This window comes from Molossus molossus, unplaced genomic scaffold, assembly GCF_014108415.1.
Source record: "Molossus molossus isolate mMolMol1 unplaced genomic scaffold, mMolMol1.p scaffold_m16_p_22, whole genome shotgun sequence".
NCBI classification, from domain to species: domain Eukaryota; kingdom Metazoa; phylum Chordata; class Mammalia; order Chiroptera; family Molossidae; genus Molossus; species Molossus molossus.
In genome coordinates this window covers 35,227,811-35,245,593 of record NW_023425358.1, presented here as the reverse complement: position 1 = coordinate 35,245,593, position 17,783 = coordinate 35,227,811, and the positions used below count along the sequence as shown (strand labels likewise).

At 44.7% G+C, this 17,783-nt stretch overlaps 1 protein-coding gene across 1 annotated transcript in view; it reads right to left on the bottom strand.

Moving 5' to 3' along the window:
• Positions 1 to 17,783, bottom strand: part of CCDC62 (coiled-coil domain containing 62) — a 30,188-nt gene that overhangs the window by 11,421 nt on the left and 984 nt on the right. The window contains exons 2-10 of the mRNA XM_036277258.1: positions 15,768 to 15,960; positions 15,101 to 15,267; positions 12,893 to 12,994; positions 11,431 to 11,602; positions 8,932 to 9,033; positions 6,685 to 6,773; positions 5,704 to 5,819; positions 2,617 to 3,339; positions 18 to 165 (exon numbers count right to left, since the gene is read on the bottom strand). Coding sequence (XP_036133151.1) covers positions 18 to 165; positions 2,617 to 3,339; positions 5,704 to 5,819; positions 6,685 to 6,773; positions 8,932 to 9,033; positions 11,431 to 11,602; positions 12,893 to 12,994; positions 15,101 to 15,267; positions 15,768 to 15,960 — 1,812 coding nt within the window. The remainder of the gene's footprint in view (positions 1 to 17; positions 166 to 2,616; positions 3,340 to 5,703; positions 5,820 to 6,684; positions 6,774 to 8,931; positions 9,034 to 11,430; positions 11,603 to 12,892; positions 12,995 to 15,100; positions 15,268 to 15,767; positions 15,961 to 17,783) is intronic.

The following is a 17,783-nucleotide window of genomic DNA, read 5'->3' as shown; positions in this document are numbered from 1 at the left end:
CTAAGTGAAATACAAACCTTCTCATTGGGCAATGCTAACTCTTGGTTCATGAACAAAATCTTGGATGAATTCTTTTGCTCGGAAGAGGATTCTGCCTCTGCCCCCTTCTCATCCTCTCTCACTGCAGAACTCAGACAGTGGGAGCGCTGGACGGCAATGAGCTCGCTGGAAGACCGAAACCAAACAGAAACAGGCATCTTAGAACCGTACCCAATGTGCACCACCGATCCTCTGCAGCTAGAAGCTTCTCAACGGGACAGACAGAAAGGTGTTTCTTTTTTTTTAACAGAGAAGCTCGAGTTTGAGTAAAACATTATATATCCGAATAGAACATTTGAGTAGAATATTATAGATTAACGCACACTTTTTGCAATAAGAATGAAAACAAAATCCCTTTTTTTTTTTATCCTCTCCCAAGGAGATTTTTGCATCTATCTTCAGATAGAGCGGGAGGGAAAGAGGAAGGAAGAGAGAGAGAGAAAAACATCGATGTGAGAGAGACACATCGACTGGTTGCCACCCACATGCACAGAGGCCAGGGACAAACTGCAACCAAGGTATGTGCCCTTAGTGGGAACGAAACCCAGGTCTCTCTGGACCATGGGCTGATGTTCTAACCACTGAGCCAAACCAGTCAGGGCCAAAACAAAATTCTTAAAGGGTAACTATAGAATAGAGAATGCCCTGGCTGGTTTGGCTCAGGTGGTTAGAATGTCGGCCCGCAGACCAGAGAAACCCAGGTTCGGTTCCCGCTAAGGGCACATACCTGGGTTGCAGTTTGTCCCGGCCCTGGTTGGGGTTGTGTGGATGGCAAGCAGTCGATGTGTCCCTCTCACGTTAATCTTTCTCTCTTTTCCTCCCTCTCTACCTCCTGCTCTATCTGAAGATAAATTCAAAACTGTCCTCAGATGAGAAAAAAAAGAAAAGAAAAGGCAGCTCAGAGACAGGATCAACCAAAAGGGAGCAAAAAAAATTAACATGGTATAATTTGTAAACATTTTAGTTTTTTGGTTTGTGAGACGGATTTCTCTTAATGGTATTTAAAAGTCCTTTTGTGAAAGTAGAATGCATTGCTGGGGCTCAGAAATTCCACAGTTTCTCCAAATCAGTAAACACACACATGTAGCAAAGCTTCTGGGTGTATTATCAGCATTAATAACAAAAGCTGTTCTGGAACAGACGGGAGGCAGCGGCCCCTCCCCCCACGTAACCTGTAACCAGGTGGGAGCACACAGCCAGGGCTTCTCCCCCACAGGTAACCTCTACTGGCCAAACGGAATGGTGTACATATGTGAACACCAGGGAGATAACAGAGTAGGTACACAGGTTCTCACAATCTAAGGAAAACAGAAATATCTCTTCTACTTGATCGGTACCTGTCATGCGAGGCCTGGCATGTGTGCCTGCTGGCCCAACAAGAAGTCACTCTGATTACTTCAAGCCAGGGAGGTCAAGACGGTCTTGAAAGAAAACTGAACTGAAACCTGGACTTCTCTCATACATGAAGGTTAACATATGTCCACTACGCTTTACAACGATGTGACCCGGCTTCTCCTTCCACCTATGGGTGCTCGTCCGCAGCGCAGTCGGTGCCCTGGTGCCCTGCCCACAGCCAGGCCGATCTGGGGGTCTCAGACACCAGGTCTGAATACACAGAACTTACTGTGACAACCCATTTTTAAAAATTTTGAAACTGATGGAATAACTACGTGTATGATTTTTAAGTGACTCGGGCAGGCTTCTTTTTTTTCTCTTTTTTTGTGGTACATGCCCCTAGCGGGAACCAAACCCAGGACTCTCTGGTCTGCAGGTCGACGCTCAACCGCTGAGCCAAACCGGCCAGGGCTCAGGCAGGCTTCTAAAAGAGCCAAAGGACAATCCAAATAATGGAAATACTAGAAACAAATTTAGTCATAAAGTCCCACAAAGTCAAAGTGATGATTTACCACAAGGCCCTCAATAGAGACTTCATGTTTCCTGTGATTTAAGACTGAATAGGTAGGTTCTGTTCGACAATAGCCGACATTATCGTAGGGCCCCTCAACACAAAGTTCAGCCACTGTGAGGACCCGGTGGGCCTGAATAAAGCAGCACGCTAATAACCAACCCATTTTCCTCTCTTAAACAGTGTCTCCAGCTGTTAAATACAAGTATTCTTTCTCTTGCGTGATTTTAAAGAGTAAGAATGTCTGAGAAATGAACAGTGAACACAGGCAGAAGCAGTAGGATGTGTAAGTGTGGGGGTGACCTGGAGAGGGGCGTGGTCTGGGGTCCAGGGAATGCTTTCAGGCGCACACAGACACCACTCACCAATGCAAACCATCCTGGGTGAGGCCTGCCCCCGAGCAGCGCAAAGTGACTCACCTGTTTGCTTTTAAATAAAACATATTTGCCCAGCTCATGACAACCGGGTTTGTTCTAAGCAAAACCTTTGCCTCAGAGGCTGTCCTCCGCACAGACTTCACCGCAGTCTACTCGTCTCCGCGCATCAGAACCGAACAGCCTCAGCTGCGATGCTGAGGACGCAGGTTGTCTCGAACACTACTTGTCTGCAAGCACCACGTGGCCACTGCTCTGCCTGGACTCCCGGGGACTCCCCACGGCACAGCCACTAACCTCGCGGCCTTGTATCTCGTCCCACTGGCGCTCTCCGCACACGTGCACACAGACTTGTGGCGGACGATCCTCTGCAGCTTTGAGGGCTTGAAAATGCTCATCCACTCAGCATCGGACATCTGGCCTGGCGCCTCGACGATGAAATCACTCGGGTGGCAGCACCTGAACCTACACGTGTCATTCTCACCCAGACAGGCTGCATTTTCATGGCAACACAAGACTCCTGATCTTTCCTTGGGGTCTTGGCATTGAGCATCCAGCTTTTCTGGTTGTTTGGAACCAGAACAGTCGGCCAGGCCCAGGTACACGCTGACATCATGCCACGACCTTTCATCAGATGAAGCTGATGTGTCCAAGAGCTGTTTCTCTTCGATCTGATTTCCAATTCCATTACTTTTTGGGGATTTTGCATGGATGTTGCACAATGTACTTTTGTTTTCAGGTTCAATCTGGAGTTTCCCTCCCAGAGACCAAGGTTTTTGTTTCTCCATTAAGTCTTTGGCAAACAGAGATGAGATAGCAATTACACTTTTTTCCCCCAACGAGGTATTAACCTGCAGCTTCTTCTCTTTGCACACATCACAAGAGCTCTTGTCTGACCTATTTTGCTGAAACAACGTGGTCTCAAATTTTTGGTCCTTAACCAGTGACTTCTGATTTTTCTCCCTCTTAATATCGACTTTTGGGTGGTTATTTTCAAGGTCAGATAAACACATGTCTCTGCTATGGTGGCATCACAAAAAACGGAAGTTATAAGATACACTCGATACTGTCACTTTCAACATTTAACCCAAACCTCATTAGTTGAACTAAATCCTAATAAGGCCCATTTTTCTGAAATTAAATACAAGGAAGAATATTTATTCATTCTTCAGAGCCCAAATTCAGCGGCGCCCCGAGGAAATCTCTCTGACCACCGAGCCCCCTCCTCCTTCCCATCCCAACTGCCACTGTGCTTACTAAGTCACAGGTTACCTGGCTGTGTAGAGTATCTGATTAATCACACAGCAAACTTCCTATTAAAACTATTACTCAGTAACTATATTCATCTACCCCGTCTTTTCAATGGACACTTTTATATGAGCCCACTGTTGAATCCTCCCAGCACCCAGGTCAGACGCTAACGGATAGTAAGTGTTCTGTAATTACCTGCTGATTGGTCTGATAGTCCCTTCAGAATTCTATCAGTTTCACAGTAAACACAGTTAAAGCCAGGACCAAAAGGTGGTGGAGAGTCAAGGTATGGAGATAAAGGGGAAAGTGCAAACGTGTTTACCATTCTGTACACATGACCATCCCACTGACCTGCTGGAGACTTATGGAGCTACACAGTGAAAGCTGATCTTTAAGTACTAATGACACTTGTATGAAATAAAAAGCAACAATACTCTATACATGTGACTGACCTTTGACTACGTTGTCTTTTAAAGTTTTCCATGTCATAGGAATCCAGGTATTCTGATCTGATCCCTGGGAAAACTCAACCCCTCCTAGGATGGCATAAGCCATTTTATGCTCCTAAAGAGTCCCCTCAACCACCTAGCCTGGGCACCTCCCAGTGGCAATGAAGTACAAGATGAGAATGAAGAACAGGCCAAGTCATAAGCCTGCCAAGCTCGCAGGGCCACATGGCAGGCCTGCCAAGCTCAGTGACCAAAAGTAACCACACAGGATAATCTGCTCAAATTCCTTACTGGGCAGGCCACAGGGGGTAGTCAGGTCCCAGGCCCAATTCTAGCTTAAGTGAGCCTTGTCCACTGCTCTTATGCGTCCAGGATAACATACCTTTGATGTGTCTGAGTCATTTTCTTTTCCTACCCCTCGAAGACACACCCACCAGCACCAGACCCCAGCACCCCTCCCTGTTATCTTGGTCCACGTCCTCACTATGCTGTAAATGCTCATTATTAACTATCCTGTACCCACCAATGCAAAAGAAGTCTCTCTGCTTTACTTTTTATCCAACCCCAGAAAGTGCTCTGCTTTGCTTTCTCCTGCCTCCCTGATCTACCAGCAGTGGGTTTCATACGCCTGCCTTACGTCTTCTTTTTTGATTCTAAAGTGTAAAATAAGTTGCAAAACTGCCATTCTTAGGAGCATTTGAGATCTTGCTCCTGGCAAATGCCATCAGTTTGGCTCAAATAAACTCATAAAAATTCTCTACAGGTTTGGACATTTCTTTCATCAGCAAAGGAAAAAGAGCCAGTATGTCAGGGTCTTGCCCGCAAGGGAGCTCTGTGCTGCTTGGTTAGCAGCGGCCGCAGCTGGGCTTCCAAGCCCTGCGTGGGAACCCCTGCCGGGGCCTCAGGAGAAAAGTGCAGACTCCCCGTCGCAGTCTCCACCGAGCTGAGCCCCTGCAGCCCACTCCTGCAACTGCTACCTAGTGGGCAAGGGAGCTGCCGTCAACCCAGGAAGCCTTGGTGGCCACAGGCAGCTGTGGGGCACGTCCATGAGCCCAGTTCCTTCCATGATTCCTTGGCAAAGTAGACTGAAGTTAACTGGGACAGTTACATGCCTGTTAAGTTAAACTGCATCTCATGTGTTTCTACTTTAATTTTACAGAGACTCATTTAACTCCCACACTGCTTGTTGCAGTAAGGGACGATGGTGTCTCTGTCCGTTGACAAGGAAACAGGAAAACCAAGGGAAGAGCAGTGCTCGCCCTCAGCTGGCTGAGCCCCCATGGAAGCTGGGTTCACCACGCTCTGCTTCACTTCTTTAGCCGAGCACCGTGTGCTGTGTATCGGCATCTGCCCTATTCCTAGCCCAGTGCCTACTGTACTGTGAGCGCTGAATGAACAAACAACTCATTCCTGTAGTTCCTACTTTAACTCAAAGCCTTCTACGCAACAGACACACAAATAATGCTTAAAGAATTTTTTTTTATGAAGTGGCTCAATTAGAGTCATGCCTTAAATTCTAAGCTCAGGTCTCACCACACCCAGGGTTAAGATGGTCACTGTTAGCTCACGTAAGTCACGCTCCACAAAGGGGAGAGCAGGTGCTGGACCACGGCAGCACTCCACAAGCATGGCTGAATGACGGAGAGACTACCAGGTCACACGCACAGCGTCTCCCTGGGGTTACCTGCACTCCAGGGCCTTGGACTCCTCCGTCTTGGAGTTATAGATCTGTATTAACTCCTGAGAATTTTCCACGTTGAAATTAAGAAACTGCAGATCACTCTGTTGTTTTACATAAACCTGCCATAGATATTGATAAGTCATTATAAAGTGTAACAACAGAACCAAACCAAGGCAACAACTGGGTACTTTCAACTGCTAAAACATCAGATGACTAGAGAAATGTTAAAAATTTTTGCTTTGCCCTGGCCGGTTTGGCTCAGCGGTTGGAGCGTTGGCGGTACAGAGAGACCCGGGTTCGGTTCCCACTAAGGGCACGTACCTCGGTTGCAGTTTGTCCCCGGCCCTGGTTAGTCGTGCGGGTGGCAGCCACTCTATGTGTCCCTTCACATCGATGTTTCTCTCTCTCTTCCTCTCCCTCCCTCCCGCTCTATCTGAACAAAAAATGGAAAAATGTCCTCGGGTGAGGATAAAAAAAAACAAATTTTTTTTGCTTTTATTTTTTTCCACCCTGGCCAATGTGGCTCAGTGATTGGACCACTGGCCCTCACACCAAAGGGTCTTGGGTTTGATCCCAGTCTAAGGCATGTACCTGGGTTGCAGGTTCAATCCTCAGCCCCGGCTGGGGTGCGTGTGGGAGGCAACCAATTGATGTATCTCGCACACATTGATGTTTTTTTCCTCTCTCTTCCTCCCAACTCTAAAAATCAACAGAAAAAATATCCTCAGGTCAAGATTTTAAAAAAAAAATTGTTTTGCTTTCGTTTTTTCCTGTTAGCACTGAGATTTGTTAGTAAAAAAAGTCTCCTAACCTTTAATTACCATGAACAAGACCCTATCTGCTATATTAAACATGACAGACATCTAATGTAACTGGGATTCCAAAAAGCACCATAAATAAGATCAACAGACTACACTTTTCCTAACGTGGTGTTTGTTTATAAACGTTCCCCCCAGCAGTAGCAGCAGTGCACCTGGGACATACCTGTCTCAGACTATGCAGTTCTGCATTTGTACGTTCTTGTTTCGACTTCGCAATATCAAGCATCTCATCTTTCCTTTTCTCTCTCTCTACTATTGAAGAAAAAAATATTAAAATGCTTTTCATCAGCCACATCAACACAAACCTCTTCGTGTCCAAAAATTATTTTGAGACAATGGGATGAGTAGAAAAGATGTTTAAATCAGCCTAGCAAATAACTTTAAAAATTCTTCCACAGCCCTGGCCGGTGTGGCTCAGCGGTTAGAGTGTTGGCCCACGAACCAGAGAGACCCTGGTTCGGTTCCTGCTAAGGGCACGTACCTCGGTTGCAGTTTGTTCCTGGCCCTGGTTGGGGTCGTGTGGGTAGCAGCCAGTCGATGTGTCTCTCTCATATCGATGTTTCTCTTTCTCCCTCTCTCCCTCCCGCTCTATCTGAAGATAAATGCAAAAAAACAAACAAAATTCTTTCACAAAATGAGTTTCTAACAAATTCCATATATTTTATTGAGTAAATCATAACTGGATGTAAGAGTAAAAATTGGTGAGTCAAAAAGAAAAGACACTTAGAACACCCTGTAAATGTTCTCCTCCCCTGACCTCCCCTGGCATTTCACTCACAGCCTTTCCATGGCCCTCAGTTCTCTGGGCTCACAAACTTCTTAGCAAATAGAGCGCCTGGCACACAAACGCTGACCCAAAGACTGTCTGAATTCAGCTCTGAAGCTACTAATATAAACATGTATTTTATCTACCTATTTATCTATATCTTTAGCAACATAAGATATTACTTTGAGAAAATAGTGGAAATAGTGACCTCTGGTGGTAGAAAGCCATATTTTCCACATGAGATTCAAATGAAGAATTCAATCTTATTTGAAAAATTTTAAATAAAATACTGCATTTTGCCCTCTTAACTTTATAGAAATGCATTCTCTTCCTAGAAGGCAGGGCACTGAGGGTAGGTGTGAGTAGGCCAAAAAAATGTTAATTTAATTTCTATTTGGAATTTTACCTCCAAGTCTATGATTTTCCTAATCCCCTCTACCAAAATGAAAGCCTTATAAAATCCTCTTGGCTGGCAGGATGGAAATAAGATCTATGTATTAGTGATTCTCAATTGGGAGAAGAGAAAAGAGAGATTTTCACTAGTGAAAACTGAGATACTGGGGTAGACAGGGAAGGGATAAAGTGTGGGAGAATATAGGGGGTGGAAAATAGGAATTTTATCAGAAGGGGGCCAAAGTTAAACCTTACTGATAAACTTGCTTTTAAATCAAGAAAAATATACCCCCAACATTATTATTTTAGTATCATACTGATATAACAAAACACATGAATATTTTTCCAACCATAATAATTACAGGTAATTACAAACCTGGAAAAATGGTGAATTGCTAACTTTTATATAGTATTTGCAAAAGCAGAAACAATTTTCCTTCTTCGGTTCATAAGATTCTTTCTTAATTTTTTTTTTTTTTTTTTTGAGAAGTATAGTCATGGGCTCAAGCTTGAAGGGGGTAGCTCATTTAAAATTTTTTTTTATCCTCACCAGAGGACATTTTTGCATTTACCTTCAGATAGAGCAGGAGAAAGAGAGGGGGGAAGAAAGAGAGAGAAACATTGACACGAGAGAGAGACATCGAGTGGCTGCCACCCACACAACCCCAACTGGGGCCAGGGACAAACTGCAACTGAGGTACATGCCCTTAGCAGGAACTGAACCCAGGACGCTCTGGTCCGCAGGCCGACGCTCTAACCACTGAGCCAAACCAGCCAGGGTAGGGGGTAGCTCATTTTACAGAAGAGGAAACAGTTAACTGGGAGGCATGGTAACAGTTTTTTTTTTAATCCTTACCCAAGGCTATTTTTTCCATTTATCTTCAGATAAAGTGGAAAGGAGGGAGAGAAACAGAGAGAAACATCAATGTGATAGAGTCACATTGACTGGTTGCCTACCACACGACCCCAACTAGGGCAAGGGACAAACTGCAACTGAGGTACATGCCCTTGACTGGAATCAAACCTGTGACTCTGGTCCAACGCTCTAACTGCTGAGCCAAATTGGCCAGGGCCATGGTAACAGCTTTAAAATTCCCTGCCTGGTCCCTCCCCATCCATCTAAGGGTGTTTAAAAGAAACTAAAAAAATATTTTGAGAGAGGTAATATTCCTTTAGCCTGCCATAGTAGTATCACAGGAAGTTCAGGATACAAATATGTACCTATCCAGTCACTTAAACCAATTATTTTACCAGTAAAAACCAACTCATCGTGCAGGCAACTCTTCTCCTGCTTGAGGCGAATGATCTCTTCTCGTTGCTCATTGTTCTCTGTTGTCTTTTCATTTAGATCCTCTTCACAGATAGGAGAAAAAAAGAAGTTCTCAAATAAACACTAGTTCCTAGAATATACACACATCACGACCACCTCTCATGTCCTCAGCACCCCGTTCTGACAGAAGTCCTGTCCCATGTCCAGTGGCTCACTGCATCTCTACAATGACCCTGGCCAAGGCCTTGCTCTCTCTCTCACCTGACCGGTCTTCCTGCTCCAACCTTACCTATCATCCACGGCCCAATCAGGGCAATCTTTCCAAAATAAGACTGTCCACGTCACCTCTCTGTTAAAAGCCCTCCTACCACACTTAGGATGAAATCCAGACTCGTAACCGTAAGCCCTCCTGGCCCTCCTGCCTGTCTCTCTCCCCCTTCTTTCGCTCTGTTCCTTGAATGTGGTCCAACCTCAAAGCCCTCAAAGACTTTTGCATTTGCTATTTCTTCAGCCTGGAAGGTTCCTGGCCCAGGTCTCTTCCCATCATCCAAGTCTTGAAAGACGCCTGGCAGTTTTGCTCAGCGGTTAGAGCACTGGTCTGCGGTCCAGTTTAGAGAAAGATGCCTCCCCAGTCCACCTAAACTGGGTCTACTTCCCCCGCTCTCTAGTCCACTTTCCATTGCCCTGTTCTTCTTTAAAAAAAAAAAAAAGTTATAATAAATAGTCAATTTATAAAATAAGGCATTAATAATAATAAAGTAGCCCTGGCCAGTTTTGCTCAGCGGTTAGAGCATCGGCCTGCGGTCCTGAGAGACCCGGGTTCCGTTCCCGCTAAGGGCACGTACCTCGGTTGCAGTCTGTCCCCGGCCCTGGTCGGTCGTGCGGGTGGCAGCCACTCGATGTGTTCCTTTCACATCAATGTTTCCCTCTCTCTCTCTGTTCCTCTCTCTCCCTCCCACTCTACCTGAACAAAAAATGGAAAAATGTCCTCGGGTGAGGATTAAAAAAATAATAATAATAATAAAGTAGACTTTTTACTTGAATATCTTGCCTAGGTATACATAGCATTCAGTCAATCTTTATCACTCAGCCAGTGTGGCCCAATGGATTGAGCGTCATCCCATGGACTGACAGGTCCTGGTTCAATTTCCGGTCAAGGCACATGCCCAGGTTGTGGGCTTGATCCCCAGTAGGGGGTGTGCAGGAGGCAGCCAATCGATGTTTCTCTCTCACATTGATGTTTCTCTCTCTCTCTCTCCCTTCCTCTCTAAAAATCAATAAAAATAAAAATAATAATAATTAATATTTATCAAATGCCTACAATGTACCTCAGGAGGTACAGATCCAAAAAAGAAGTCACATCCGTCCCTGATGTCAAGGGGCTTATTGTATGGTTAGGGTTATAGCTGAAGCCATGAATGGAGACAAAACCTACGATCTGCCACAAGTCAGAGCATCATCGTAAGAACAAGACTGAGTCTTCTAGGTTAAGTCAGCCACCACACACACAGGTTCAGCAGCAACTCACTGCCTCATCAGACACTCCAGCAGGACAGAGGAAGGAGATCCCACCGTCCTAAGGGCGCTTGTTCCACAGTGGAAGCCAGCCTCTCTGCCCCCAGTGGGGAAAGGCCAGGGGAAAGTCTACGCGCACAGCCTCTGTTGACAAATTTAAATTTCGACTCTATCACCTATGTCCACATCCAAGTACGTAGCACTAACCTATGTAGTATACAGACCTTCATTTCATTATAAAACTTCAAGTAATATTATTCAGAAGGAAATGAATCACGGAGCTACTGAGAACGAAAATAGAAAAGGAGAATGCAAAGGGATGTATAAAAATAAAACAAGCACCAAAAGCCACTCTGGTAGAGCAAGTCGTTGGTGGCAATTCCTCGCTGCTCCCCGTGTTCCTCCCACAGATCCCTGCAACCCCTCCCACGAAGAGGCAGAGGGTTTCCCCACGTGATTTGCTTTGAGCAAAAGAATGAGGAGGAAGTGGTGGTGTGTCAGGTCCTCGCGTTTCTGCTTCCTCTACGCTTCTGCCCTCACCGCAGAAAGACGTGCCCACTGGTGAGATGAGGCACAGGGAGCAGAACACCCCGCGTGAGCAGCGTGGCCAATTCTCGCGAGCCTCCAGACTCACGAGTGAACCGCAGGCTCACGGCCACGTGCCCGACACAGTGTCGTCGGTTGTGCCAGAGCAGGAATCAGCCTCGCTGGCCGGTGCAGCCAAGGCAGGGTACTGAACAAACACCATGACTGTGCGGTTTCCCCAACTCTGTCATCTACCGTGTAACACAGAAGTGCAGCATAATTCCACACCCACGAAATGAACATTTCATGGTCAGACCTAGAGCCAGCAACACACCTCCACCTAATCATAACCTGAAGACATATAATCCCAAATAAAATAAAAAAATAAAAAAGACACACAGTCCCAGGATAAAACTCTTACATTTATGTCCCTTCCTTACCTTTTAGTTTATTGACTTCAACCTTAAGGGCCTTCAGTTTCTGCTTATAGTCTTGCTTTTCTTTCACAATACAAGTCTCCACCATCTTGGCATCGCGCAAGGCGTGCTCCAACAACTTAAATTTACCCGAGCAGTCTGCAATGTGACTGACTGCCTCAATGATATCTTTGTCCTAAAAAGCAAATTTGAAAAATGTTCTGGAAGATTTTTAAATTCCAACTAATCAATACAAAAATATTACGTTTCTTTTTGTTTTTTATTTCTTAATTTTCCCATGTTTAGTCTCCCCTCACCAATTTTTTTTTTTTTTTTTACTTTTTTATCCTCACCCGAGGACATTTTCCCATTTTTTGTTCAGATAGAGCAGGAGGGAGGGAGGGAGGGAGGGAGGGACGGAGAAAGAAAGAGAGAGAGAGAGAGAGAGAGACATCGACGTGAAAGGGACACATCGAGTGGCTGCCACCCGCACTACCAACCAGGGCCAGGGACAAACTGCAACCGAGGTACGTGCCCTTAGTGGGAACCAAACCCGGAACTCTCTGGTCCATAGGCCAACGCTCTAACCACTGAGCCAAACCGGCCAGGGCCTCCCCCACCAATTTTTATTAATTTACTTTTGTTACAGATGTTTCTCCTTTGTCCCTCCTAGACACCCTCCTCCCCATCCCGCTCCCCTCAACCCCCATCTTTTGTTTCTTAAAAATATATTTTATTGATTTTTTAGAGAGAGGAAGAGAAAGAGAGAAACATTGATGTATGAGAGATACATCAGCTGGCTGCTTCCTGCACATCCCCCCACTGGAGATCAAGCCTGAAACCAAACCAGGACCTCTCAACCCACTAAGCCACACCAGCTAGGCCAGATTACATTTCTTAAGACGTCACTGTGGCCCTGGCCGGTGTGGCTCAGCAGTTAGAGTGTCGGCCCGCAGACCAGAGAATCCTGGGTTTGGTTCCTGCTAAGAGCACGTACCTTGGTTGCAGTTTGGTCCCGGTTGGGGTCATGTGGGTGGCAGCCACTCGATGTGTCTCTCTCATGTCGATGTTTCTCTCTCTCTTCCTTCCTCTCTCCCTCCCGCTCCATCTCAAGATAAATGCAAAAAAAAAAAAAAAAAAATGTCCTCGGGAGAGGATAAAAAAAAAAAAGATGTCACTGTGTGCCAGGTTTGGGTGGAAGCACTTTTCACGTGCTACCTCGTTTCACTTGCACTGTAACTCTCCAGGTAGGTCCTATATTTATCCCCATGTGACTGATGAGTCAACAGTAACCTGCCCACGGTTACACAACTAGTGATGGAACTCCTATTTTTCTCTCACCCCGAAACTAAGAATTTAAAAGAGCGCACCGCCGGCAGCTGTGTCTGTCTGCACAGCTATGAAATTTAATAAGATAACGCATGTGATTATACTCCATAAACTACCACGTGCCATGGCAAATGGAGGCAGGATTACTTTGAATTACCTTTAGTTTTATCATTGTAGTGAGAGCCTGTTCTCGAGCTTGTAATTGTCCTACTTGAGCAGAAAGCTCCACTAAGGTGTTGCTGAGATTCTCGTTTCTGGCCTGAAGGGAACAACACAGAAATACTCACGCACACGTCATTTAAGAGTGTTCATTACTCTCAGCAGCCACACTCTGGGCTCATTCTTCTGCTTCCCTGTTTCTTTAACTTTTTGTTTAGTAACAAAGTGGGCTTAGTAAGCAGTCATCAAAAGGAACACAAATACCCATTTCTCTCTTACCTCTAGCATTCTCTCAATACTAGTGCTTGCTCTACTAAATTATGTTGGTTGTATTTATAAACATGTCTACTTCCTAATGTCTTTTATGTATAATTCTAAGTTGGCAAGAAAGAAGATAATGAATGAACAAAAGAAAACTGAGATTCCCTTTGCTAAAATAAAGTAGTAGTGAACTTCTGTGGATCTTTTTTTAACTCTGTGTTGAAGGAGCTTCATACTGGGTAGTGCCACTCACCAGAATTTTTTTTTTTTTTTTTTTGGGGTACGTGCCCCTAGCGGGAACCAAACCCGGGACTCTCTGGTCCAACCACTGAGCCAAACTGGCCAGGGCATCACCAAATTTTTTTAAAACCACAAAACTATATCTGATGTAACTACTGTGTACATGATGTATTTTTTGGTTAGAAAAAGGGAATAACTGGGCTTTAGGAAAGATATCTCCGTGGCGGAAACTTAAATGCATGTTGCTGGGGAAAGACGCCAGTGTGAAGAGGCCACCAATCTCGCCATGTATTCCACTGTGTAACATTCTGGAAAAGGCAAAACCACGGAGCTGGTGAGAAGATCAGTGGTGGCCAGGGGTTGCCAGGGGCTGTGGGAGGGAGGGATGGAGCACAGAGGACGCTCAGGGGTAAAACTTTTCTGTTCCATTAATGCTGGACATATGTCACTACACATCTGTCAAAACCCACAGGACATATGACACCAAGAAAAAGCCTAATGTAAACTATGGACTTTGGGTGATAACGATGTGTCCATGTAGACTGACTGTAACAAATGCACTACTGTGGCAAGAATGTCCACACTGGAGGAGGGTGGGGGAAGGTGAATGAGAACTCTCTGCATGGTCCACTCTGCTGTGAACCTAAAGCTGCTCTAAAATATAGTCTAGTAATTTAAGAAAATCTTCCTGCTATGGAATGAACTGCAGCCCCCACAATGCATAAGCCCTAACCTCCAATGTGGGGGTATTTAAAGAGGGGCCTTTGAGAGAGAATTATAATTAGAGGTCTTGAGAGTGGAACCCATGATGGGATTCGTATCCTTATAAAAAAAGATTCCAGAGAGCTTGCTAACTCTGTTCCCAAAACAGCAAGAAGGCGGCTGTCTACAAGCCAAGAGGGCGCTCGCAGAAACTGACGCTGTTGGCCCCGCTCTGGGGTCGTCTCGCCCCCGAGCTTCAGGACTTAAGCAAGCCGCCCTGTCCGTGGCATTTCTGACAGCAGCCCAAGCTGACTGAAATACTTCTACTTTTTAATTGAACATATCAATTGATTCTAGAATAGGTTTGACTTAGTTTATAGCTAGAAACTCTCTACTAATCTGAAAAAATAAAAGGAAAAAGGCATAAAATAAAAGCTACAGCATTATTATGAACCATTAAGACTCGCTGTATTATCAATATCTATACTGAGTATCACCATGAAACAGGAAGAGTGTGAAGGATGGAACAAAACAACGGCTTTCTCTCCGTGCCTCCCATAAAGCACAAGCTCAAAAAATATCTGATGACTGACCAGTTACAACTGAAAACTGAAAAATCAGTTGTACAGATTTCATTCCCAAAACACCACTACCATGGGGCAGATACCTGTTTATCATGTCAGATAAGACACAGTTCTTTAGAGAACATGCTTTCAAGTGACCAAAACTTGGTGATACTGCCCTCAGACTTTGAGAAAGGCTTTCTAAAATAACCCACCATTGATAAAATGATAGTTGCTACTAGACCAAATGGCCCGCCAGAAAAGGTTGAAATGAAGCTCCATCTCCAAGACACACGGCTAACGAAGCAGTCCAATGAATACAAGACTATGATGGATATACACACATATGCATTTTTAATGGAAACATTTAAACCCGAATCTTTAATAACAAAAACACACAGAACTTGGGCTAGTGAAGCTTATCACAAAATAAAACCAACCTCAAGGTCTTCAGAGAGGAGAGAGGCATGGGTTGCCTTCTGAGCCATTTCCTGGAACTGGAGCTGGGTCTTCTGCAGGGCTGTCTGGCATTCCATCTGATTCGATTCCAGCGTTTTTACCTTCTTTGTGAGTGACCTGATTATCTCAGTTCTTTTATGTAGTTCACCTGAGGGAAATTTCATTGGTAACTTATTTTGTGACCAGATCTGAAGCTTAAAATGCATTATTTTCCAACACATGGTTAAAAAGTAATTGTGCTCATTTGGTTCCAGTGTCATCCTGGTGCGCCAAGGTTGAGGGTTCGATCCCCGAAAAGGGCACATACAAGAATCAACCAAAGAATACATAAATAAGTGGAACAACTAATCGATGTTTCTCCCTCTCTCAAATCAATCAATAAAGTAAAAAAACACAAAACTTCCTAACGATTCACTCTTAACACTCCGCGTTAACTGGAGCTCGACCCAGCCATCTTTCTACATTTAAGTACTTAGTCCGTCCAACTTAAATTCACATTATGTTTGTGTGTTTGATTGTGGATGTTCAGTTTCCCAGCTTCACTGACACTAAACCCAGGACAGCAGGATCCGTGCTGGGATATTCCTTCTCTATCATTCCTGTGAGCCCTCAGTGTGCATAACGCATGTGGCTGGGTGCGCTTCTGACCTTCCAGTTTGCTACAACGCTCTTCCAAAGTCAGCACTTTCTGCCGGTCCTCTTCCCATGACAGAAGCTGTCTCTGATGGACTGCGACCATTTCATTGAGCTCTTTATCACGGTCTTTCAGTTCTCCAATGAGCAGCTGCAGCTCCTTCCGCTGCTTCTCGATCATGGAAATCTCAACTTCTGACCCGATGTTCTAATCACAGAAAGTGGTTTCACATCAAAATGAGACTAATCAATAGCATAAATCAGCCAAAGCGTATTTTCCAAATAATTATATCTTCTTTTGCTGCCAATTCAAGGCAGTTATGTTAATTAAGTTTTATTCACTGTTTATAACGTGTTATCAAAAACAAGTCCACACCTACTGTGTGCTGCCTCTATCATGTCATACCACACACCGCTCAGAAAGTGGGGCCGCTTGTAAAACCTCCATTGGCTAATTACAAATGAACCCATCTCTGCATTTTTCTTCCTTGCTGCCAACCCTCTCTCCTTGTACCAATCAACAATATTCATTATCCTTCGCCTTGTCCCAGCCTCTCCAGAGCAGTCAATCAAGGGGAAACATGAAATAATTACTGGTTAAACGTAAATAATTCTCACAATATCAAACACGTCAATTACAGTCAGTCTACCAAGAACAATTTAATATTGGGACTGGTCCAAACTCAATGAATGTACCTATTTTAAAAAACAAATTTTGTAAAGAAAAAATTTCAAACATACACAAAGATAGAGAACACCCAAACTCCCATATGCTCAGAACCCAGGACCTGCCATTATCAAGATTTTGCCACATCTGTTTCAATTAAATTTTTGTTGTTGTTGTTAATAAAAAATACATTTCACTCATACATACTTCAGTATGAATCCCTAAAAAGGAACATTTTTACATAACCATGATGCCACTTTCATACCTACCAAAATCATCTACAGTAATTTCCCCCCTTTTTTTTTCCAACTCTTTTTTCTTTATTGATTTTAGAGAGGAAGAGAGAAGTAGAGAGATGGAAACACCAATGAAAGAGAACATCGACTGGCCGCCTCCTGCATGTGTCCTGACCGGGAATCGAACTGGCCACCTCTTGGTGCAGGGTCGACGCTCAACTGCTGGGCCACACCGGCTGGGCTACAGTAATTCCCTTTTAAGCATACATCATTTTAAAGTGCGCAGGAAAGCCGGTCTGACCTAAGAGGGGATCCACAATTAGCCACTTGGTGACTATAACCTTGGGCCTTGACTGTCAGCCTTCGTTTCCTCCCCTGGAAAATGGTAATAACAGCACCGGGACTTCTCAGAGCTATGTGTGCGAATCACCCAAGCAAAGCGCGCCAAAGCACTTCACAGCATTTGGCACATCATAGGCACTCAACATACATCAGCTATTATTAAGACTGTAGCCCTGGCCGGTTTGGCTCAGCGGTTAGAGCGTCGGCCTGCGGTCTGGAGAGACCCGGGTTCGGTTCCCGCTAAGGGCATGTACTTCGGTTGCAGTTTGTCCCCGGCCCTGGTTGGTCGTGCGGGTGGCAGCCACTCGATGTGTCCCTTCACGTCGATGTTTCTCTCTCTCTCTCCCTTCCTCTCTCTCCCTCCCACTCTATCTGTACAAAAAATGGAAAAATATCCTCGGGTGAGGATAAAAAAAAAAAAAAAGACTGTAAGTTACACTTTGAAATATGGTACTGTCCCCATCAATGAAATAAAAAACTAAACGTGTTACTTTAAGAATTCTATCTTAGCCTGACCGGTGTGGCTCAGTGGCTGGGCGTCGACCCATGCACCAAGAGGTGGCCAGTTCGATTCCCGGTCAGAGCACATCCCCAGTGAAGGGCATGCAGGAGGCGGCCAATCGATGTTCTCTCTCATTGACGTTTCTGTCTCTCTCTCCCTCTCCCTTCTTCTCTAAGATCAATAAAGAAAAATATTTGGGGGAGGAAAAAAAAAAGAAAAAAAAAGAATTCTATCTTAAAGACGGGAGTGAAAAATTCACCAGAGGCCCATGTACATCATTCCTG